This window comes from Akebia trifoliata, chromosome 6 (assembly GCF_017979445.1).
Source record: "Akebia trifoliata isolate Shusen 1 chromosome 6, ASM1797944v1, whole genome shotgun sequence".
Classification (NCBI taxonomy): Eukaryota; Viridiplantae; Streptophyta; class Magnoliopsida; order Ranunculales; family Lardizabalaceae; genus Akebia; species Akebia trifoliata.
In genome coordinates, this window is record NC_141380.1 from 420,265 (window position 1) to 445,247 (window position 24,983).

General features: G+C 36.5%; 3 protein-coding genes across 5 annotated transcripts; 2 read left to right on the forward strand and 1 right to left on the reverse strand.

The window, feature by feature from the left end:
• LOC147399355 (vacuolar-sorting receptor 1-like) lies at positions 1-7,187 on the forward strand. 2 transcript variants are annotated; one of them, XM_086444665.1, is made up of 12 exons: positions 1-694; positions 973-1,665; positions 2,393-2,481; positions 2,572-2,641; positions 2,730-2,813; positions 3,293-3,369; positions 3,843-3,924; positions 4,662-4,744; positions 4,863-4,929; positions 5,729-5,857; positions 6,479-6,585; positions 6,727-7,187. In XM_086444665.1, the coding sequence occupies exons 1-12, from the start codon at positions 400-402 to the stop codon at positions 6,823-6,825; spliced, it is 1,875 nt and encodes a 624-aa protein (XP_086300791.1). In that variant the 5' UTR covers positions 1-399; the 3' UTR covers positions 6,826-7,187. The 2 variants fall into 2 exon arrangements, with proteins under 2 accessions (XP_086300791.1, XP_086300789.1); XM_086444663.1 differs by having other exon boundaries at positions 2-694; positions 6,473-6,585.
• A 1,791-nt stretch (positions 7,188-8,978) lies between these two features.
• LOC147399356 (uncharacterized) lies at positions 8,979-16,242 on the forward strand. Its single transcript, XM_086444666.1, has 4 exons — positions 8,979-9,510; positions 9,604-9,844; positions 14,751-14,878; positions 15,467-16,242. Exons 1-4 carry the CDS (start codon positions 9,379-9,381, stop codon positions 15,917-15,919), a joined length of 954 nt encoding a protein of 317 aa, XP_086300792.1. The 5' UTR covers positions 8,979-9,378; the 3' UTR covers positions 15,920-16,242.
• Positions 16,243-19,231: 2,989 nt separating this feature from the next.
• On the reverse strand, positions 19,232-24,158 carry LOC147399357 (putative LRR receptor-like serine/threonine-protein kinase IRK). Of its 2 annotated transcripts, XM_086444668.1 has the most exons (3): positions 23,809-24,158; positions 21,764-23,702; positions 19,232-21,027 (listed from the first exon to the last, which is right to left on the reverse strand). In XM_086444668.1, the coding sequence occupies exons 2-3, from the start codon at positions 23,221-23,223 to the stop codon at positions 19,575-19,577; spliced, it is 2,913 nt and encodes a 970-aa protein (XP_086300794.1). In that variant the 5' UTR covers positions 23,224-23,702; positions 23,809-24,158; the 3' UTR covers positions 19,232-19,574. The 2 variants fall into 2 exon arrangements, with proteins under 2 accessions (XP_086300794.1, XP_086300793.1); XM_086444667.1 differs by having other exon boundaries at positions 21,764-24,158.
• Between the last annotated feature and the right edge of the window lie 825 nt (positions 24,159-24,983).

Consider the following 24,983-nt stretch of genomic DNA (forward strand, 5'->3'; position numbering starts at 1 on the left):
TCGGAGTTGGACATAAACACGTCTTCCTCATTTCCTCCTCTTCTAAGGAACCTCTGGTCAATTCCGTTAAGCTCAAGACTCATAAGATTTGAGGAACAAAATACTTTCTTTGTGGTTGATGATTGATCTGTAAAAACTTGCTTTATTCATCTGGGTTTAATTTTTATATCCATATTTTGACTGAAAAAAATAGTTTGTTTTTGTTTTGTTTTTTAGTCTGGGAGTTTTTTGTTTTTGAGTTTGTCGACCACTTTGTTCTCTTAACCATCGAATTATTCCATCTGGGTTTCCTTTGTTTTTGAGTTTTTCGAGGGAAAGATCAGGTTTTTCGACTTGGGTTTCACATATTTGATCTACAGGACACTGATCTTGAATTGGGGTTTGTTTGGCTGGGGCGAGATGAGGGAAAAGCTAGAGCTTTTCACCTGGGTTTTGTTTCTCTTGATGGGTTCTTGTCTGGGTAGATTTGTTGTAGAGAGGAACAGCTTACGAGTGACTTCTCCCGACTCGTTGAAAGATGTCTACGAATGTGCGATTGGGAATTTTGGGGTTCCTCAGTATGGAGGAACCCTGGTTGGAACTGTTGTTTATCCGAAATCAAATCAGAAGGCATGCAAGGGCTTCGATGAGGTCGATATATCTTTTAAATCGAAGCCAGGCGGTCTTCCCACCTTTATTCTTGCCGACAGAGGAGGTCAGCTTTGTGAAATTCGATGCTTTATATTATAATTTATAATTAGGTTTTCTATGATCCATTTGATTTCTGTGTAGTATATGTCGTTACTGTTTTAGTGATTTTCCATCTTGATATTGAATTGGGTATTATGAAACATACTTCAATTTTAAAATTTTTGTTGCATGAATTGGGTATCTGGTAATTTTTGGTAATTGTTTCGAAAAACTTAAATTTTACATGGAATTGTGGAACTTTTTCTCTATGCATGTTGATGGGTAAAGTTTCTATGATGGCAGATTGTTACTTCACATTGAAGGCATGGAATGCTCAGAAGGCCGGAGCAGCTGCTATCCTTGTCATGGACGACAAGATCGAACCTTTGATCACAATGGACACCCCTGAAGAAGCTAAGTCTGGGGCTGAGTACCTACAGAACATTACTATTCCGTCGGCACTTATTAGCAAAATTTTGGGGGACAACATCAAGAAAGCTCTATCAAATGGGGACATGGTCAATATTAATTTGGATTGGAGGGAATCTCTCCCCCACCCTGATGATCGGGTTGAGTATGAGTTTTGGACGAACAGCAATGATGAATGCGGCACCAAGTGCGACAGTCAGATTGAGTTTGTCAAGAACTTCAAAGGAGCAGCTCAGATACTAGAGAAGAATGGTTACACTCAGTTTGCCCCACATTACATCACTTGGTACTGCCCAGAAGCTTTTATCTTGAGCAAGCAATGCAAGTCTCAGTGCATCAACCATGGGAGGTACTGTGCACCAGATCCTGAACAGGACTTCAGTAAGGGATACGATGGGAAGGATGTTGTGGTTCAAAATTTACGCCAGGCATGCTTGTTTAAAGTGGCTAATGAAAGTGGCAAGTCGTGGCTTTGGTGGGACTATGTAACTGATTTTGCAATCCGGTGCCCGATGAAAGAGAAAAAATATACAAAAGAGTGTGCCGATCAAGTCATCCAGTCTTTGGGTATGTTAAAGATTTTAGTTTTGTAGAGATTTTATGGTCATTTCTGCATGTATATAGGACTTGTTTTCAGGTTAATATTATTTATGCCTATGATCTATGACTCAATCTTGTCTGGCCATCTTATACTATATCTGAAGAGTCATACAAATTGGATCATCCCAAGATTTTTATCCGTACAATATATTGTTTCTTTTTCAGACCTCAAACCACTTATTTATGTTTTTTAATATTAAAAAAACCACTTATTTAGTTCACCTTCTGATAAATATGAATATTGGGATGTGGTCCATCCACATGGTGGCCCCAGGATTGAGTGGTCTTGATCATTGGTTGGATTTTTTTAAATCATAAGGTGAAGGATGCAAATCTTTTGTTTGTCGTGTCTCCAAAAGTGTAGTGTGTCTATGATTTATGTCAATATTAGAAACTTGCTAATGGGTTCTCAAAGAATCGTCTGAATTAATTGTGATTTGTTGAACTACTCATTTTTTTACAAAATTCCAAAGTTATGGAATAAGGCTCTGATAATGTTATGTCTGTACCATAACTCAAAATTGTAATTAGGAAAATTCGTTTACTTGATTTAGTTCTTCCTTTTGAACTTTGATACATGCTAATATAATCTTGGTAATGAGTAGATGAAGGGGTGAATGTATGTGTTAGTGTCTATAGTTGGATCTTACAATATCCATTTTGGCTATTTGTTCCTCTGGACATATCTTATCAGGTCTCGACCTCAAGAAAATAGATCAATGTATAGGAGATCCTGAAGCCGATGTGGACAATCCAGTGCTTAAACAAGAACAAAATTCACAGGTTGACCTTATAACTATTTCATTATCGATTGGTAGTGTTGTTCTATGTATATGCTGAGCTTATGTTTGTTCTTGCACTGCCTGATTTTAGATTGGCAAAGGTGCTCGAGGAGATGTGACTATATTGCCTACTCTTGTAATCAACAACAGACAATATAGAGGTTTGAACAGACTTGGTTTAATTATTTGAGTGGAGCTTACTAATGTGGTGGATCTGCATCTCTAACCTTTATTTTTGCATGGTTGCAGGTAAGTTGGACAAAGGTGCAGTTCTCAAAGCCATATGTGCAGGTTTCCAAGAGACTACTGAGCCTGCTGTTTGTTTAAGCGATGGTAAGCCCCAATATGTTTCAACATCTCTTCATTGGTATATCTATCATATTCAAGGCAGCAGTCTACACTGTTTTTTTCTATTACTGCACTTATTTTATAACTGCTGAAATTTGAATCCCTTTCCACTGACCTATAAACTTATCTTTTAGAACCATCCAAAATATAAACCCTTTACAAGAGACTATCTTGTCTGAATATGGCAATTTCACATCCAGAATGCACCATGTACATGGCAGTTATAGTTAAAAAACAAAGTGTCTGACAGGAACAGATCCATAGAAATGTCCTGGTAACATAGCTGAGAGGTAACATCTTGATCCAAGTGGAAGTGTCAGCCAGGTCATTTTGATTTTGATTTAGGTTAATTAATCGACAACAATGGATATCAGTCTAACCTCTCATGTTCTCTTGCCTACTTCTTTCACAGGGATTTAGTCCTTATTTATTTGTTTTTTTTCTTTTTGAATTGTTCTTTAAAGGGATTGAAACAAATGAGTGCTTGGAGAATAATGGCGGATGCTGGCAGGATAAGGCTGCTAACATTACTGCATGCAAGGTACTTTTATCATCTAAGCATTTTTTACCTCATAATTTTTTGATAGATAAGCATGTGAGTTGAGTTTTTTTTATCCCAGGTCTATTGTATTACCACTCACTGAATTAACCACCCCACCAAGGTGGCATCATCATACTTTTTAGCACTCCCTTTTCAATCAAAGTTTTAAATTTTGAAGTCTTTACTCAAGACAGTTGACCAATTTTTTTTTTTTTTTTGCCAGTAATGATTTAAATTTTTTTAAAGAAGGGAAGAGAAGAGAGATCTAGATCCATCTATATGTGTGATTACATATATTGCATGACTGAAGGACCATGTAGAGCATGGACCGAGCCTCTCATTTTTCTGTTGTTTGTTAAGCTAGGTCAAATAGGAAATACTCATTTCTACTCATGTTTTGCAGAGTTTCCAGTTTACTCTGAGTGATCTTAAACAATTTATATGATTTTATACTGTATAATTTTATGATGTAGGATACTTTTCGTGGGAGAGTTTGTGAGTGCCCTGTTGCGCATGGTGTGAAGTTTGTAGGTGATGGTTTTACCCATTGTGAAGGTATGTGTTTGATCTGGAGTTCAATTTAACTGAAATTTTATGTTTCATGCTCATCAGCACCTGACTATTTTTGTCTATGTGAAAGACTGGTATTTTTCATTGATGATGAATCATTGCTAATTGTGGTCTTTACTTGATACTTCTCATCCTTTTGGAGAGACAAATCCTTTGACCCATTGAACTCAATATGTGAGAGATTTTCAAATTTTCAGTTTCTACTATTAGATTGGATGACCTCAAATCCAGTACTTACACTAATGTACACCTACGCTCACGCATGCACGGGTATAAATGTGCACCAATGGATGCTTAATGAATGTTATTAGCTGTGTCGAGAATTTTCCAGTACTAATTTATCTTCATGAGGCAGTTTCTCTCTCCAATGTGGCATATCTTCATGTAGGTTGAAACTAGAGTAAAATGGGAATTTAACGGAGTGATTCATAAGAACATTGAAACAGCGTGGTTAGGGTGTTACTGTTATAACTGTGTTATGCCCTTTTTTTCCTTCATTGAAATCCTTTTTTTTTTATCATCTAATATTGAATGCTAAAGTATAAAACGCCAAGAACAGAGTTATAGACTTTTCTTAAAAGCTTGGTGCAGTTTTTGGTCAAAAAGGGTTTTTACCTTAAAATTTGTCGGTTAACTTCGTTTACATGTAGTTGCTCTTTATGTATGTATAGTTATATTTACTATCCTGTTAACTAATTGACTGATTGATAATGATTCAACAGCTTCAGGAGCTCTGCGCTGTGAAATTAACAATGGAGGCTGTTGGAACAAAACCCAAGATGGCAAAACTTACTCTGCCTGCATAGTACGTGGTTCAACTTCTTTTAGGGTTAACCAATTCTTTTTTTTTCCCTTTTATTATGTTTTAATCATGACCTGTTTTTCGTGGTTGAATTTAAGTCAATTTTCCAATGATTTCTCAGGAAGATCATTCCAAAGGTTGCAAGTGCCCACCAGGATTCAAGGGTGATGGAATCAAATCATGTGAAGGTACTTCTGCATTTACTGTGGTTCGGGTTATTTAGCTGATATCATTCCTTGGGATTATTACTGATGAGGCTAATTTTGAAGTTCCTTACCATTTAAATTGTTTTCTATTGATCTTGATTCATTTTTCTCAACCTTACAAATAGATGAATACATTTAGTGGAAAGTTGATGACCCATGTGATTATCAGGATTAGTTCCATCTCAGTCGAACTTTATCATTACTCATCATTTCATGGACTTCTCTGTTGATCTCATTACATTTTTCCACATCAGCTGCACAGTTCATTTTCTTCATCATCGAAGCCTTATCCCAAAAAATTGGGGTTGGCTGAACAAATCCCGTTCCTCCATTTGATTCTTTCAAAAGACATATCTTCTGTTTTTGGAACTGTGTTCATATTAGCTCTCAACTTGAACTTGCATGTTCCTTCTAAAGCCACGTCTTCCATTATTTGCAAGTATGTTCTATGTCTTTACACAAATGCACATCTTTCAATGGTCCACCTACAATTTGTGGGCCATGTCCTAAAAATCACATTCTGTTCTAGTGCTAAAAGCAGGAGCATCGAGGGAGGAATTATGATTATTGGCTCATTATCTCATCCAAGTGGTACCCAACAGTTATGGGGAACTCTTGATTAAGTTGTTTGTCCGCTAAGTCTTGAACAATACAAGTATATGCATTTTTCCCCCCTCTCTCTTTACTCCTTACCCTTAATTGGTTGATGGTCAACAATGATACGTGTGATTATGTGATTCTGACTCGAAGTACACATGTTGTACTTTCTGTTATATTTCAGATGTGGATGAATGCAAGGAAAGGCTTGCATGTCAATGTCCTGACTGCAAATGCAAGAACACCTGGGGAAGTTACGAATGCAGCTGCGGTGGTAATATGTTGTACATGCATGAGCATGACACATGCATAAGTAAGTGTCTTAACAAATTTTACTGTTTAGAAGATTACCTTCAAAATTGAACGTGTGACTCAGCCTTAGCTACTTGGTTTGGCTGGTCTGTGCGTGGATCACCCTGACCCAATTTCTCATAAAACGGATAAAATTGGTCATTTGCAAGAATCATCTATTTTTACAGAACTGGTGGTTCAACTGTCAAATTTGGGCTGCTTGTGAACCATTTTAAAGTACTAATTTTTTAAATGTTCTCCTTTTTCAAGATAAGATTTGTGGGAAAGACTATAATTTCCATTATGGAAAGATTGTTTAATAATTAAATAATACATGTTTAATGTTATCCTTTTATATGAAAATAAAATAGTTAATTTTAGAAAATAAAATCACATTATATTTTTGAACTTTATAATTAGTATATATTGATCCAACCAAATTGAACCATGGTCCAATAGTGGTTGGACCATTTTTTTTGTTTCTTAAAAACATTGCTTTAGCATTCTGTTTTGAACTTGAGTACTGGCACTGTAACATTAATTTTGGAAATGTGGTTTCTGATGATTCCAAAAGGGATATCTCTGGTGGGAGACTATGGCATATGTTTCCTGATATTTCGTGTTGTCATGTGGGAAGATGCAGGTAAAGCGTCCAAAACTGCTTTCAGTGGGAACTTCGTGTGGGTTATTTTCCTTGGCTTGGCTGTGGCTGGAGTTGTAGGGTATACCTTGTACAAGTATAGAATCCGGGTATGTTTTTTATTTTATTTTAAATATATTTATCTTTGGAGATTTTCTGCCCTTTTCAGTTTCAATGATCTACCCATGAAACATTCTTCTGTCTATGTTCTAGTGTTTTTCCTCTAATGTTTTCTCTGTACTCTTGTGCAGAGGTATATGGATTCGGAGATCCGGGCCATCATGGCACAATACATGCCATTAGATAATCAGGGAGAGGCCCCAAATCACATTCCCCGTGGGGAGATCTGAAAGTGGGGGACTCAATTGAAAAACAAAAAAAAAAACTGAAGAGATGAGAAGAAGAAAAAAATGGGGCATTCCCCTATGTCTCTCCCCCCCATTAATTTAATTGTGGGTCTGTGTTCGTCTCCCCTGAGGTTAGTGTTATTGCTGCTACTCTGTTAGTTTGGCTCTTAAATGCGTAATAGGCTTGTGTCGATTTTATGTATATCTGAACCTAGTACAGTACGGAACTTACCCACGTAGAGGGTAGGAGCTTTCCCTATTTACACTCAAGATGTGCTGATGATACTTTCTTCTCTCATATATTTATTGGTCTTCTCACTCCAAAATAATCAAATATTTTGATAATTGGAGAAAAGCTTTGAGGATGTGTGCTGTGAAAAATAATAGACCATCCCCTGATCCCTACAGTTTAATTTTTTTTTTTTGGTGTGCTTTATTATCAGAAAATTTTCAGGATACATATTAAAAGATTATGGGGTTGAATTCTTTACCTAGTTCAACATATTCAGTCTTTGATCATATATCTGAGATGGGCTTTAGAATTTTTTTTATTTTTTATTTTGTTTTATGACATTCTACGTTTTGTTGAATTTTAAAATAGTGTTGATGTAAAGTGACTTAAATGCCCTCATCTTCAGACGAAGTCCATTTTTTTTCCCCTAAACCCTTTTTTAACATATTTTTTGGGTACAAATAATATTTCCTTCATATTTGACGTTAAGATTCTATCTACTTCGAACCTCAAGAATAATATTAATATGGGTCTTTTGGTGAAGTAGAAGACATGGAATTTTGGGTTGAAAAATTAAGGGTTTTCTAATAAATTTGAATGGATTAAAAACAACTTATCGCTGAGGATAAAGACGAGGCTTACATATTTTTGCCTTCATGGGCTACAACATTGAAGTCTTTGGTCGGTGGTGCATGTGTTGTATGGTTGCATTAATTACAAATAAATTAACACGTGTCAGCATGGAAGCTTTGTTTGTCAATTGCTCGTCATGCTTTCGATAAGACAATCCCGAATTTGTGAGATCCCACTATTTGCCCCTTTTTTATCATTGGATGGATGTATTGGGATATAGATGGTTTCCACAAAAATAATTGGCTTTAAAATAAAAAAAAAACACTTATGAGACTTTACAAAGTCAGTCAATGTTGAGAAGATATATAGATGGTTTCCACAAAAATAATTGGCTTAAAAAAAAAAAAAAAAAAAAAACCACTTATGAGACTTTACAAAGTCAGTCAATGTTGAGAAGATGGTTTAAGTTGAATGTGGTACTCTTCACCTACCCGATAGAAGACTTACATTATTAAGCATTGGTCCTTTGGGTTTTTCATGGGTAGTAGTAGTCGTCGTCGTCGTCGTCGTCGTCATGAACTCCTTAGAGGACCATTTAATTGAATCTTGGAAAATACATTTAATTAGATCTTGGACCGTTGATTCAGTCCAAAACTTGAAGGACAAATCATCTCGTTAACTTGGCATGGTCAACTAGTAAATGCAATTATGGAGAATAAAAAATAAATATTTTATTTTATTTTATTTTTGAATATAAAAAGCTCAATGGGTAGGATGGGAAAACGATCACGTCAGCCGTGTACCAAAACCGCATGCATTCACTAGTATTAAAAAAAGAAAAAATGGATCTTCAAAATCAGAGAGGAACCACGACACCAAAGCTTCATAAACTCTAGATTCAATTTTCAAAACTTCATGATCTACAAGTAGGACACCAAAACTTCATAAACTCTAGATTCAGTTTTCAAAACTTCATGATCTACAAGTAGGGAAAAAAATACGTTGGGAGTTCCAGTTAATGATTGGTTTGGTATAAAATTTGCTGGAACTCCTACTAATGATGAGTTCTTTATCTTCAATATTAGTGTAAAATTCGTTACTTTAGACAAAAATTTAAAAATAAGCATTTTTTTTTTTTTTTTACGTTGGAGTGCAATCAGTACCAGATGATGTGCAACTAGTCGGTCCAGAAAAAGCGAATCAATCCGATCAAACTAATTTTACCATTTATAGCTAGTTACGCTTACACCATGGGGTGGATAATGGGCCAGGTTCTTGTGGTCCATTGGGCTAAAAGAGCCCATGTGGCGTTACTAACTTTTTACCGTTACTTTGACGCAGAGCTCTCCCTCGTGACTCGTGACTCGTGAGTCGTTGTCCCTTTGAGTCTCTTGCAAGTTCGCGAAATTGAAATACAAAACCCTAGATTTTGACCTTCCAAATTCTTGCAATCGAAATCCAGAAATTTAATCAATTTAATTCGTAGAAAAAGTGATTTAATCCATTTGTCTTCTCTGCAACTCCTCTGTTCGTCAATCCGTTTATGTATTTCGTTTCAAACTATGAGATACTTTTTCCTTCTTCGTAGCCCCTAATCTCCATTAAAACTGCAATTTACGACGTCCGATCTCTCTAAAAGATGAAGATTTCAGTTCTCTTCTTGTAGAATTCCAGAATTGTAGTGTTATGCAATGACTTTCTATAGAAAAGCTAGGCTTTTTTGGATTGGAAGAAGTTAGATATCTGAGAGAATGGATAGGAGCGGTGTTCTTGCAGTGATTCTCTTGGTTTTAATCGTTGTAGAAGGATCTGATGGCTCGGTAATTGGTAATATCCGAAAAATGGTGGGAATAGCGCCAGAGGAGGAACGAATCCTAACAGAGGTATTCTAATCTGCTGTTTCATCTGGTTTTATTGATTTTAGTTTGAATTGTTTGTATTTCAATTGGAATACTGAGAGAACTGTTTCTTATTAGATTTCTCCGTCACCCGGTCCCATTTACGATGAGAGATCTGATCCTCGTAATGTGAATACTGATAAATCCAAAGAACCCAAGGTGGTTTCAAAGGGCTCGAATAATACTTCGGAGGGAACCCAAAATGAAGGCCATGTACACAAGGGTAAAAATCAAGAAGGAATAGATGGAAACTGTGAGGCCTCTTCAAACAAGTGCAAGTATAAGCAGATGGTTGCCTGTCTTCAAAATCCTGAGAATGGTAATATGTGTTATCTTAATTCCTTTTTAAGTTTAATATATAATGCCATGTGATTGTTTTATGGTGCTTCTCATAATGCAGCGTGGTTACCATTTTACGTTGATTGATTTTGTATATGTAGTTGTCCTCGGTTTCTAATAAACATGCTATTTTTTTCCTTATTGGTTCTCTTATTTTGTTGATACTTATGTGTCTGTCAGCTTTCTTATTTCAGGTTTAAGATTTATCCTAATCGAGTTACATAGGGTTATCTGTTTGTTTATGTTTCGTAGTTCGTCACTGGGTGGATATATGGTAGATTTTCCTTCACGTCTCAGTCACACTTCTCTCAAAGATTCAGGGTTGACTAATCGAACTCTGTTCCTCCATTCAATTTTTCCAGAGCCACATCTTTAAGTTAGCTACAATATAGTAAGAATTGAAAATGAGTGGAGAGTAATGAAGCTTTACGCAGTGATAGGAGCATGAAGTGAGAAACATATTCAAACTTACTTCAATGTTTATTAGTTAAAGCAGATGAAGGTTGTATGTATCTATTAGTGAGTTATAGAGTTGAGTTGTAAATTATTCTACTTTTAAGATTGTCGAAAAAGTTATCTTTAGTAGTTATTGTTAGAACTAGCTATATTGTGTTAATGATGAATCAAGAAAATTTTTGGTATTTTCCACAGGTAAAAATTTACATGATTTTAGTTTTTAGAGATGTTGCCAAAATTTTTATGGATTTTAGGTTCCTGTATCTTCGCTTCCACTCAGACTTAAATATATGAAAAAGAATTCATTTGTAAAGGAAAAAAAAATTATTGCAGCATTTTTGGGAATCACATTGCATTTGAGTTGATCTTAAGGTTTATATATAGGGTCTGGATCAAGTGGCAATCCTTATTTGACAACCATTTGTCCTATATGGGTTAGAAGTTCCGAAGTGTCCTGATTTATTTATTTATTTATAGATAATGGGAAAGAAAAACAAGCAATACAAAGGGAAGGTCAAGATGACCAACCAAGAAAAGAGAACAAAAAGCACAAAAAGAAAACTAAGAGTTTGAGAGGTTACAAACAACTTCCCAACGAACTAAAAAGTCTTTAAAAAAAGATCCCTTTGAAGATCTTACACCAAAAGAACAAGAAGCCTAGAATCGCCAAGAAAATCTCTTGAATAGAACTCGACTTTTGTGTGGATGATCTCTATGGTGAGGCATTTTCACAAAAGCTTAGAGATTTTGTTTTTAGATGGAATTCCTTTTGTAATTACTAGTGTTATGGCTTTCTTATGGTTCGTTTTGCTTTCTTTTTTGAGGGGCTATCTCGGCCTTCTCTTTCTGTTTTTTTGTAGTCCTTTCATCAATATATATTATACTTATCAAAAAAAAAAAAAAAAGGTTAGCGCATCCTGGAATTTTTTAACCCATCAAAATTGGTTTACAAGTTGAAAAATCATGGACTGTTAATTTTAACCGTTAACTTATAAACCAATTTTGATGGGGTTAGAAGTTTCAAAAAGGGATGATTTTTTAGTGAGGATGATCTCCTTACCATAGAGATCATTCTCTCAAAAAATCAACTTATTCCGGAACTTCTAACCCATGTAAGACAAATGATTGTCAACTGGATTGTCACCTGATCCCAATCCATATATATATATATATATGGGTAATGCTAACGTCCAATACCACTCTAGTATTCCCACTTATAGGTAAAGCAAATGAAAGTGGGTCTTGAACCTAGGTCTGTGGTAGTACTAGTCATTAGTCATTGACTTTACCAGCTTACCAATCTATCACTGTCTAAATTTACTCCTACTTGTGTATGACAAGACTATTTGGCTATCAAAATAGAGAAACTATGATATTGAATTCATGTTTACCCATTTTAAATGTAAATGGCTTATTATTTTAATAATGGTGTTTATCTATGATTAGAAATAAGAATGTCTAAATGATTTTTCTTTCTCCATAGTTTATGATTTGCGCTTGATAGCAAATTAGTGTTTTTTTTATTGGTATTAGCAAATTGGTTTTATTCACTCTTTGGTACAAGTCATAGTTTTCATCTATAACATTAGTGTCGATATTGCCTTAATTTTTTATTTTTTTTTGATAAATCAAAGATCTTTATTAATAGCATGGTCGAGAAGACCATGAAGCAAAGTACAAGGGAGGAAACAAAGAAGCAAAACCACTAACAGACTACCAACTACCTCTCTATAACATTAGTGTAGATGTTGCCTTATGTGATTTCAATTGGAACTTGTTGATGTCAATGCCAACCTGGAAGCCTGAGAACCTCACCAAATCAAGGGAACAAGGTTGAGTTAAAGGTTTGTTGGGCCTAAGGAGGCCCTACCAAGGGAGGGTGCCTCCTGCCTGATGAATAGGACCTATCCTTGCACTTAACGAGGAACTGGACAAGTTGTTAGGGGCGTTGAGGAAAGAGAATGGTAACAGATTATGTCTTTGACGTCAGGATTGTAGGGGTGAGGGTTTGACACATTGGGATTGGGCACTGACTGACTTTGCGGAAATTGCCTTACGTTAACTTACCGAAATAGGGTGTTGACACTTTCTATAACGGTCCCACTTGCTGACTCAGGGACATGTCCTACGAAGGCTGAAATTCCTTTCCCTTGACTTGTCAAATGATTGTTGTATCACCTACCTATTATGGCTAAGCTTGACGTGGTCTACCTAATCTTAATCTTCAAGGATGAATAGGACCTATTATGGTTTATAAATTTCATACATTTTTATAATTTGGATTTTCGAACATTTCTTACAATCGAAAAAGCATAATTTGTGAAAAATTTAGTGGACCATTTTTTATGATTGCAAGGAAATATACAGGTTTTTTTTCCCTAGGTTACATCTAGTTTTTGTAATAAAGCAACCTAGGAAGTTATTTTTTCCCCCAAAAAAATCTTTGTACCTTAGGAAAAAGTGAAATCTTGAAAATTAGAGACTTGGAGAAAAAAAGAAGAAGAGGGAAAACCAATGATCGACTCAAACTTGGTCAATTGATTTTTTCAGGTGAGGAAACTCATCCCTTTCGTGACCTTTTTTTTTGTCAGACATCTACGTGACCAAACTAGGAAGTTCTTTTTCCCCCGAAAAAAATCTGTCCCTTAGGAAAAAGTGAAATCTTGAAAATTAGAGACTTGGAGAAAAAAAGAAGTGGGAAAACCAATGATCGACTCAAACTTGATCAATTGATTTTTTTCAGGTGAGGAAACTCATCTCTCTTGGGACCTTTTTTTTTTTGTTTTTTTGTTTTTTTTGTTTTTTGTAAGACATCTATGTGACCGCTAGAGAATAAACAAACCCCAAAAAATCTTGAACTAGAGGAACTTTTCCAACATTGTTCTTCTTCTGAAAACTAAACACAATCCTAGAGATTTTGGGCCTTCACTTTTTATTTATTGTGGTACACTATAATTTCCTGAAGTGATACAAATTCATAATTAATTTTGCTTCCACAAAAACGCAATTGAGGTAGTGCATCAAGTTAGATGTTCAGGTCTTCAATTGGCAGTAATTAAACTTTGCTCTCTTTCTTTTCTATCCCCAAGCTTCGGAAATTATTAAAATCCTTTTGACAGATCTCTAATCTGATGAAGGGGACCTGTACAATTCTTTGCTTGAAAGCAAAGTTTCTATTATCTTAGGTTATATCCTTTGATTCTCATTATGGCATAATATTTGGTGGGAGTGAATAGATCCTAACGTGGATAAGTTCAAGATGATACTTGATGCAGGACAACTTAGCTTTCATTGATTTTAGGTCTGTTATAAGGTGAAAGATTTATGCCTAAAAGGTTAATTGGTAAAGGATAAATCCAAAATTTTGCAACAAGGTGTTGTATTTAGGTTTAGGGGTATGAAATAAGATTAGGTAATTCGGTATATACAGATTTAGGAAAGAGATATATGATAGATTTAGAGAAGAGATAAATGATATAGGATGTTTATGGTTTAGGGAAGAGGATTGGATGGATTTCTTGATGTGGTTAAAAGATTCTTGATGCTTTTTTTATAGGCTCAAACCAAAAAGTAAAAGAAACAGAAGAAGAATAAAAAGAAAAAAAGATGATAGATTTACCTTGGAATCACACTAATGATTTGCATGTATGCATCCACATCCACACCAAGTTGGATTCTCCCCTACTCTAATAAAAAAGAGTTGACAGGAAAGTTCTGTAAATTTGTTTTATTCATCAAAAAGACTAATAAAAACTATGAAAACATCGTTTAAATGCCAATGAAAGAAACACTAATAGAAAAGACTTTTAATTTGTAAACTAGCTTACACTTCAAGGAATTTTCCCGGAAAAGTAACTTTCCAAAGATAGAAAATTTTTGGAAATAAAAACTTTCCAAAAAAATAGTAAAATTCCTAATCACTTAATTGGCTGGTCCACTTATTAATTAAAATAAAAGTCTCCTTGGGCCTGCATCCTAATAACTAGAAAACATAAAATTGTCCACTATAAAAGTCCAAAATAGAAAAATAACTAAAACCTAAGTATTATAAAGCTATGGCCATGTATAGGTCATTCTAATGGATCCAAATGCAGTCCACATGCACTCTCCAATGTGGAGTCTTTAATAGGCTTTTGACTTTATTAGTGTTCTGCATTTGTATTTTTGTGATCAAATTTTGCTGCAGTTTGTGTTGCTTGTCTGCAGTCTTTTGTTTTGTCCATGTTTGTTTAGTAGAGCCTATGTTGTGCTTGATTCCTTGTGTTTCTCTCCTTTCTCATTCAATAAATTTGTGTTGGTTAAAAGTAATTAATAAAAGCATGTTTTTAAACCTTTATTTTGGCGAGTTTGATAAGCAATTTGATGTCAGTTGAATCGTGTTTTTTAGTTTAATCACAGAAAATTTTCATTCCCTCTTTTCCTTGTAACAGGGTCACAGGAATTATTCCTTCGCATCCAGAATGAAGGAGAGAGCACTTTGAATGTGACTATTAGTGTTCCAGCTTCTGTTAAAATTGATTCTAAAGAGCTAGAAATACCCAAACAGGATGCCAAAACGGTATGGTCCATAGTCTTTTTGGAATCTCTTTAAAGTTTTGATCTGATCTTCATGAAAATGTAGGTTGGATATGGCTCACCGCTTCTAGAAAATCTAAGGAAACGAATACCTAATATGATAGCAGAAAAATATTATATTGGCTTTAGATAGAATTGTATGGAGGAACATGATTCGTTCAGCTGACCCAAATTTTTGAGACTAGGTTTTGACGAGGATGATTATGACCATAAAATATCATAAATGACTGGTCCTATACTATAGGATTTGGTGGTTGTGCAAATCTGACATTTGAGTTCATATATACCCAACTCCCAGCTCCCTAACGTCGATGGATTGATATAAACATTAAGAAATCTCAAATTTGAAAAAATAATAAAAAGAAAAAAAAAAGAAAATCAGCTCTTGTGTTTTTAAAACAATCCAAAGCCAAGTGCCAGCCTTTCTGGTGGCACACAAATGAGCCACTCTTTTCATGATTGTCTGATCATTTTGTTCAGGACTTCAAGAATGGGATCATCATGGTTCACCCTACTTCTTTTTATTATCTTTAGTGACTAAGCCTCGGTAATAACGCTTCGTTTGTTTCAGATCACTGTCTCAGTAAATGTTGAAGAAAGTAGTAAGATAGTATTAAATGGTGGAAACGGGGTTTGCACACTTTACATTATATCTGAAGGGAACTTTTTCCAGCGAATCCCTTCTTATGCCACCCGTTTGACCCCGATCTATGGCGCCTACTTTTTGTTTCTCATTGCTCTGATTATTGGAGGGACATGGGCCTGCTGCAAGTTCGGGAAGAAAGGGCGCAGAGGTGATGGTGGAGTCCCATATCAGGAACTTGAAATGGGGATGCCAGGATCCAGTTCAGCTGGAAATTTGGAGACGACAGACGGTTGGGATCAGGGTTGGGATGACGACTGGGATGAAGAGAGGGCAGTTAAATCTCCAGGGGGTCATCAGCATGTAGGAAATGTATCTGCAAATGGGCTCACTGCAAGGTCTTCTAATAGAGATGGGTGGGAAAAAGATTGGGATGATTAGAATTTTACAAAGAAAAAGTTGGAAAACAAAAAAGATGAAGAAAGAAATTTACCCAAAAAAAAAATTAAAATTAGTTATAGAATTTGATGAGTAAAAAAAAATGCATTTTATCTTCTTGTGCTCTTTCTTACTGAAAAGAACGGGTTAATTCTGGTTAGTGAACAATTTTGGGGGTTTCCAGGAAAGAATGTCCGTAAAATGGGGAGTTTTTGTTTGAATTGTACGGATGTAATGTTTCTTCTTTATAATAATTCTTGTTCCCAGGATTAATATGAGAATGTATTTCATGATATAAATAACAGTATGATCCTGACTAATATTAATTTTGGTTAGACTACATGGTATTAATATTAATTGCTTAATTTTAGGGGTTAGATTCAGACTGAATTGAGTTATGATTTAAATTAGGATTAGTTGGTTATAGAATTTCCTTATAAATATTACTTGTATTTTCATTAGGAGATCATGAATAAGAAATATTAATCAAATCCTTTGAGGTCTGATCTGCCTTGATGAAACATTTTCAATTTTTATTTCTTGTTTTGCAATCTGAATCTCAAGTTATGAATTAGGTGCATAACATAAAGAGATTTTTGGGATTACCATTGTAAGAATCATGTGGTATTTGTGCATTCTCCATAGGTATTTCAAACCTTTTTTACTTGCAACTGTTGCATAACCTTTGTGTTCAAGGAAAAATTTTGGGGTGTTTGTATGCATGGAGAGTTGTAGTTCTGACAAGCTTGCGTCATCCCCAAATTATGGATCTATCTAGCTATCCCGGTAAAATTGGAGAGCCCAAAGAGGTAAATAGCTAATCAACCATCCAAGGGTTGGTGAGAAGGTCTTGAGAGGCCTCTTAAGATGCCCGAATACCTTGGTTAGTTTCACCTACTTTTTCAAATCAACTCATCCTCGAATTCTTATAAAGCTGCACACACCACTCACTTTATGCCCATAGATTCTTGAAATTTTTTAAGATAAAGTAGAGGAAGCATTGTTCCCCATATGACTCCTCTACATCATTTACTCCCAACAAACTCCATGTTTAGTGAAAGTTGCGAGGTATCATTTTGTCTCGCAAACAATGAAAGTGAAACAAGTACATTATTCTTCTTTTTCTGCAAGCTATTCTCCACATAGCAAGAATGCTTTTCTTCACCCTTCATATTCTCTCTAGTTCCTTCTTCAAGGTGAATGAAATTGCTTTTAAAATTTATAATCCTTCATTAACAAAGCTTTTATATATTATGGAAGGATTCCAAATTTGATTCGAGTTACTCGCGTCAATCTTATGCGAAGCCCTTAATATGCCTTGTTGCACACTCAATTGGATGTAACAACCTATAGGAGCTTTTGAAGATCTATACACAAACCTATAGGGGTGATTTCTTTGATCTAGTGGAATTTTGACTTTGTTTTTGGTTCTAATTGAATTCCCAAGTTGTAATTTTTACTGCAATAAAAAATTTCGAGTGACGATGTGTTGCTATTTGTGTCCACATACTCACATGTGCACACATGAACACACACGCGCATGCAAGGTACATATATTTTGCCAAGTGAGACGATATATGGCCAAAACATTATAAACGGTTACCCATCTATGAGAAAAGTATAAATGATAATTACTTCACAAACGTGATTTATAGATAATTAAACGGCGTTGGGCCCAAAGGGAACCTAATCAGTGGGTCTCGACATTGACAAGCACATGGGTATTCAAGAACTTAGGCCTTTCTCTAAAGTGAAATAAGAATTTATAAGTGGTCTTGAATTTGATCATTGGAGGTGACAAAAAGCAGAATATTTATTATAGACTACTTGACCAAGCTACCTTCCTTCTTGAAATATTAAATATGTAAATGGCTTCTATATTAACCAATTAACAAATAAATTAAGATCAAATATTCCACACGACTTGCGAGTGTAGTATGTCTTCTATTAATCCTTAATCCTCATCTTTTATGGGAGGACAATTTTGTTATGACCCACAACCCAAAAATTCCATGTAGCCATTTATTTGTGCTCAATGACCCCTTGAGGTGTTACAATCATGGTTTTAAAACTCGTTTTGACTTGACGTATGGTCCACGAATGAGACTGATTCATTTAGGATGAGTTTTCTAATATTTTTTGAATCGTCTCATTGAACCATGAGAAAAATGAACCATGGTTTTAGATCTCGTCCAATACATTTTATGGTGGATGATACCGAGATGTATTGGATGAGTCATCTCGGTCTGATTTAAAACTATGGTTACAATGCATATTATGGTACAAAGGCGGTTTTTCACCCCTGCAACTACCTTGGGTCCAAGAATATCTGTCAACTAATTATCATTAATAGATTAGTGATTTATGAAAAAATTGCTTAAACTTGTTTAGTGTGTGTGGGAGACAGAGAAGAGAGAACAGAAAGGCAACACATGTGAATGCTAATTAATATTGTTCACAAGCGTTAAATGAAACATAATTAAGATTTCTGTTCAAGTTATTTTGGAAGGAAGACTTAAAAAAACAATTAAAAACGTTAAATTTCGAATTGTAAAACATGGGAAGCCAAGTAAAGAGGATTTTTTCCTCGACAGCGTCAAATATTATATGATTCTATCTATGATACCATAAGATTATTTTAATTTTCTTTATTCACTCCCTCTACTTTGAATTATTATATTCTTACACTTGTTTAAATGACCTTAGAGAATCTCTCGATCGCTCTGGTCCCCACTTGAAGTCCTTCCCTTTTGACTTGTAAAACTTCATATTTTAATATACCTGACTCTCAACCAAGATATCACCCATACAAATACTACTAATTGACAAAATTGTCCATCACAAGGATGGATATGACAGGAAGGGTAGTTATTTGATGAGGTTGGAGACAAAAGAGTCCTCTACTTAAAACAGTCACTTTTGTTGTAAATGAAGGACTTGGTGCTGGTTGATGTGCCAGTAGGTGAGGGTTTTAGTGGGGAGGAGAGAACTGACATTTTCATTTCTATTAAATTTGTCATTATGTGACAAGTGTTGAGTGCCATTTGAAAGATGATAAATAAGAGATTTTTGGTACCCGCCATTTGAGTAGACAGGATAGCTGTATACTTGGAGGAGGGTACTTTGGCAAAAAAAAATAATAATAATAAATAATGAGACCCACCCACCATGCAACACTAATGTTAGGAGTGAAGACATGTATTGAGAGATGGGACCCCAAAATTTACTTTCATACAAGAAAGGTAAATCACATCCTATCATTCATATATATTTGCCACTACACAACACTCACACACTCACAAAACAAAGACTATATGAAAAAGGAGTACAACAGAAAGATCAATAATCAAGTTTAAATGGGATGGGAAAGATCATTCCACACTAATATGAATCCCAAATGGAACCCGGTGAAGACGAATCCGGTAATATAACAGTAACAACATGAGAAGGGGAAGAAAAGAAAAAAAAAAAAAAAAAACAAAACCTAAAATCAAAGAACACCAAAAACCAAAACAAATATGGAAAAATAAAATGCAACAATTAAATCATACTGTTCTTCTTGTTTGTTAATTAAGCACACAGAACCGGATTCTTCTTCGCCGGATAACTCATTATCTATCCCTTCTCATTCGAACTTCCCTATAAATATAACTTAAGTTCATCCCAATTCCTCTTGACCTTCTGAAGGGCATCTGATTAGCTCCAATATATTAACCACTTCTCCCATGTCTGGACGGTTTGATGGTACCTGAGACGTACATATCAAACCCAACTTCATCACTGGAATCACTTCCTCTGGTGGGAAGTTAGCATGGAGTCGCGTATCCACACATTCTACCACCCTCCCTTCCTCTAGTGCTCCTCTCACCATGTCACAAAGCACCACGACATCGTCTTCCATATACTCCACTGGCCGCTTCCCCGTCACTACTTCCAAAACCAAGACACCAAACCCATACACATCACATTTATCAGTTATTTTCACTGTCCGGCATGCAAACTCAGGTGCCATGTAACCAAGTGCACTTTGTATCTTGCTACTGAGAACATAACGGTCTAACATCGGCAGCAATCTTGCCAGGCCAAAATCTCCAATCTTCGGCTCACCAGAGCTGTCAATTAGGATATTGCTTGATTTCAGATTGTAGTGTATTATGTTCTGTTGGTGCAAGTGGGCCAAGCTTTTTGCTGTCCCAAGAATTATGTTGAACCTCTCATGCCATGAGAGGATATCTCTTCTTGGTTCCTCGTGGAGATGCTTATATAAATTCCCACCAGAGACAAATTCATAAATGAGGAGCTGTAATGACAGCGTCCAGTAATACCCTTCAAGTGCCACAAGATTTGGGTGCCGGATCTTTCCAAGCTTCTTGACTTCCCTCTCAAAATCTTCTTGGGATTTGACCAAACTTGAAACGGTTAGCTTCTTGATGGCAACTGGATGCCCATCTTTGAGGACAGTCTTGTAGACAGCTCCAAAGCCACCACGTCCAAGCTCACAGTCCTTGTTGAGAAGCGCATGGGCCCCAGCACTGAAGTCAGGGTCACCGGAGAACATGACAAGTTTGCCCGAGTTGGCATCATTGGTGGGAGAACGGCTGAAGTAATCGCCACCTGATAATGCGAGGGCTGCAGCAGAATGGGAAGAGGCTGACCTTACATGGAGATTGAGAACAGTGACAGCAATCACACCAATGGCGATCACAGCTGCTGCACCAATGGCTATTAGTGCAGAGATGCTGAAAATAATCTTCTTGTGGTGGAGGTTTGGTGAGATTGAACCATCAACAGAGGAGTCAGAAGAAGAGTTAGGATTGAGGACAATAGGTTTGGGAAGGACTCCGGGGCAAGAGCGGTTGACAGCAGATCCACAGAGGGATGGATTACCAGAAACAGAGGATGGGGAAATGGTGTTGAAGAATCCACCAACGGGTAGTTCTCCTTGGAGTTGGTTGTGTGAGACGTTGAAGGAGAGGAGGTGAGGGAGATCGGCCAGTTGCTTCGGTAAGCTTCCATTTAGGTTGTTGAATGATAAATCTACAGTTTGGAGGTTGGTGAGGTTTGCCATGGCTGTGGGGATTGAGCCTGTGAGATTATTCTTGGCCAGGACCCTATACAATCCAAACAATGAACCAAAAAGAAACCTGTCAGTATGACAACAAATCTCAATTCCTAAGTTAAGTTATTACAAATAAACTGTTTCTAAGTTTGAAATTCTGAGAAGAGAAACTATCAATGTAATTGTAGCTTACTTGAGAAAATTGTTCGGTGCTTGAATATAACATCATAGAGGAACTGAGGTTCAGTAAGAGCAGAGGTATGGGACATTTTCATTTATCTAATTAGAAGATATGGTGATGCACTCCTTGCAATATGTGAGCTTTTCCATTAATTTCCTAAAAAGTATTATCCATAAGGCTTTAAATAGAATTGATTGGAAACCAAATATATATATATATCCATGTTGGTGACCAAAATAGTTGGTATAAGGTGTGAAAAAGATGAACAAACATGGACCGAACAACAAAAAACGCCCTTGCAAAAAGTATCACTGCATTGAAGGCACCATACTCATCACACCTGAAAAATTGGACCAGTCTAAAATTTGGGACCAGTTCTAGGTTTTGGTAATCCACCCTAAATGTTAAAGATGAATCTAGCCCTCCACCCCATAGGTGATGAGAGAAAATTTGACTTAGATAGCCCTTGACTTTGTCAAATGTTAGGTTTATAATCCAGCCAACATTCTCCAAAATTAGTTAAACATGTTTGAAGTCTAGTATAAGAAACTCAAATGATAACTCTAAACAGATTAGAGCGTAAGAGAAATCAGGCAAGTGAACTTACAGAGATGTTAGAGCTGAACACTTGTCAATCTGAGTGGGAATTCTTCCACCTAGGAAATTGTTCTCTAACCTCAGTTCCTTCAGAGAAACTGCTCCTCCAATTTCTGAAGGGATGTTCCCATTTAGTCGATTCTGACTCAAATCAACAACATCTACAGTCCTCAATTCACCTATACTGGCAGGAATAGCACCAACAAGAGAGTTTCTTGACATATTCAATAACTGCAAACTGCTGAAAACCCCAAGGTTTGATGGAATTTCACCCGAAAATGCATTGGTAGAGAAGTCCAAGACTCGAAGCATCTGATATGAGGCTTCCATTGTTGGGGAAGATGGAGTTTCAATAATTCCAGATAGTCTGTTCTCCGAAAGCAAAACCCTCTGTAAACCCAGCCCAAAAATCCAAGCTGGGAGATTACCCGTCAATGAATTCCTGCTAAAATCGATGGCCAAAAGGCTTTTGCAATTGCTCAATGACTCTGGAAACCCCCCAATAAACTTGTTCTCGGATAAATTCAATAACTTCAGTGACTGAAGATTTGCCATTGAATCTGGAATCCAGCCGGAAAATCCATTCCTGGAAAGATCCAATAACTGAAGGCTATTCATTTGTCCAATCCATGAGGGGACTTCACCCGTGAATGAATTTCCATGTAAATTCAGAAAAGTACACATAGTAAGTTTCTGCATTGAATCTGGAAGGCCCTCAGATAGAGAATTCTCACTCAAATCAAGCACTTTCAAAAGCGAACAACCTCCAATGTCATCCGGCAATCTCCCAGAAAACTGGTTTTTCCGGAGATTAATTGCTCTCAAATTATATAAGCCTTTGATGCCTTTCGGAATCTCCCCCTCCAGCAAATTATCCGACAGATCAAGTGACCGAAGACCATTCAAAGACCAAATTCCAGAGGGCAAGGGACCCGATAGCTTATTCGACGAGAAGTTAAGACCTGCAAGTGTGGAGCACGAGCCCAAACTCTGTGGGATCTGCCCTGAAAGGTTATTACTGGCAAATGAAACTGCTCTTAAACACCTACATTGCTGGAAAAAGTCATCTGGAATTGATCCAGAGAGATTGTTCTCACTAAAGTCGATAACTCGCAAGCTCTCGAGACTGGCGAGATTGGGGTTTATGCTACCTGTGAAATTGTTATTCGACAGAGATAATCTATGGAGGAATTGTAGTTGGAGAAGACCCCGGCCAATCCGTCCAGAAAGAGAGAACCCATCAAGGACAAGCTCTGAGACTCTATCGGTTCTAGGATTGCATTTCACCCCAACCCAGTTGCAGGGGCTGTCATCATCTGCATTCCATGAAATCAACTTCAAGTGAGGATCTTTGAGGTCGGCCTTGAAGACTATCAACCCAAGAACATCGTCATTGAGAGTCTGATCCAGCGATCTGGCTAAAATCGGGATTAAAAGGAGAATCGCAAAGATACTAACTAGCTTTCCCATTTTAATGGCTTGGCTCACTAAAAGGAAGGTTCTTTACATGAGTGGAACCTTAAATCAACTCACTCACTAGGGTTTTTTCATTTTCCTATACCACAGAGCAGAACAGCCGCAATTCCTCGATTTCCAAAGACGCTTAATTAAAAAGAAGAATTTCTCATCTCGCATTGAAGAAATCGGTTAAATGACCCTCGCATTGTTCCATTTCGATATTTAAAGATACAATACCGAAAAATTACAGCTCAAAGTACAGATGAAGATCTTCAACAAAGCTAGAAAGACTGATTCTCAACAAACTCCAGAGATTTAACAAAAAGAGACAGTTTGTAAGCCATTCTGCAAACTAAGAGGTAAAGTTACTTCATTACCAGTCAGATGAAGCAAAAGAATCCTTCTTATACTGTTCAAGCTCGTTTAAAAAAAGAGAGATTTGAAGATAGCCAGAAATGGAAAGATTTCTTTCGAAAACGGTCGACCTTCAACTAGATTCAAAAATCACAAAAGCAATGCCATTATAATCCTAGAAAACGAAGTAATCAGAGATTTACAGAAAGCTTCAGCAAAGAAACTCAAGAAATCTAAACGTACACCAAAGCTGGAAGCAAAATCCTCCGATTTCAAGCTTCGAGCGGTAACAAAGCACAGAAGACTACGAAAAGGTTCACACAGAGTTCAGATCTTGGAACCAATAACTTGGAGAGATTATTCGAGAAGCTCCAGCCGATTCTACTCCGCTTCTCCGGGTACGGCCAGAATCTGACAACCACCAATAGAAAATGTAGGATTTCAGAGAAACAAGAAGGAAATCAAGCGTTACGGAAGAATTTTAACCAGGAAATCGGCGAAGGTTTAGCCTGAAAACGCTAACTCTTCGGGAGATTTACAAATCTACGACCTTCGTCGCCATTAAAGAGCTTTCTGTCTCTCTGTGCTGGTCTGAAAGTATTGAAATAGCTTTTTGATGCGCCTTCTTTAGTACGGGATGTATACGTGGCAAAATTTTATCGGTCAAAAGGAATCCAACGTGGAAGACACGTGTCATTTGGTCAGAGCTGTTTTCCTACGTGGCAGAAGAATTGGCATATCCAACGTTCGTCTCGCTTTGTCGGGGACTACAAAAGAAAACAGAATCTAAAATGGTCCCTCAAGTTTGTTTAAATTTACGTAAATGACACCTTAATGGTCGAACCCTAAATTTCTTCCCCAAGTTTATCAAACTCTCACCACGTGGCTATACATAAAACCATAGATTTATCCTTGGGATACACAATTGCACATCTCACAGTCATGTGAGGAGAGATTGTCAAAGTGGGAGTCAAATTATCATTATTCTTATTAGTTCAATTGCAATAGTTCTCTTTCCACCCTAGTTCATACTTAATTTAGAGTGTGTATTAATGTTTGAATAATGATTTTTCTGACTCCTCTCTCTGACATTCATATCTGACTCCTCTCTCTGACATTCATATCCCTTCCCCCCCCCCCCCCCTCTCTTGACGTGGCATTTGTTAAAACTATAGATTTTTTCCTTAAGGATGTGCAATCATGTATCCCAGGAAAAATTATATAGTTCTAACACATATTACATCAGGAGACTATGTTAGAGGGAAGAGTCAAAAAATCACGATTCTTACTCTTAGAGTCGTGCTAGAGAGACCTCAAGATTGTACCTCACATTACACATCCTAACGTGAAAGTGTGTAGGAATCATATACGCTTTTTGACTCGTATCTCAATGAAAAGCATTTATAGTTCCTACACAT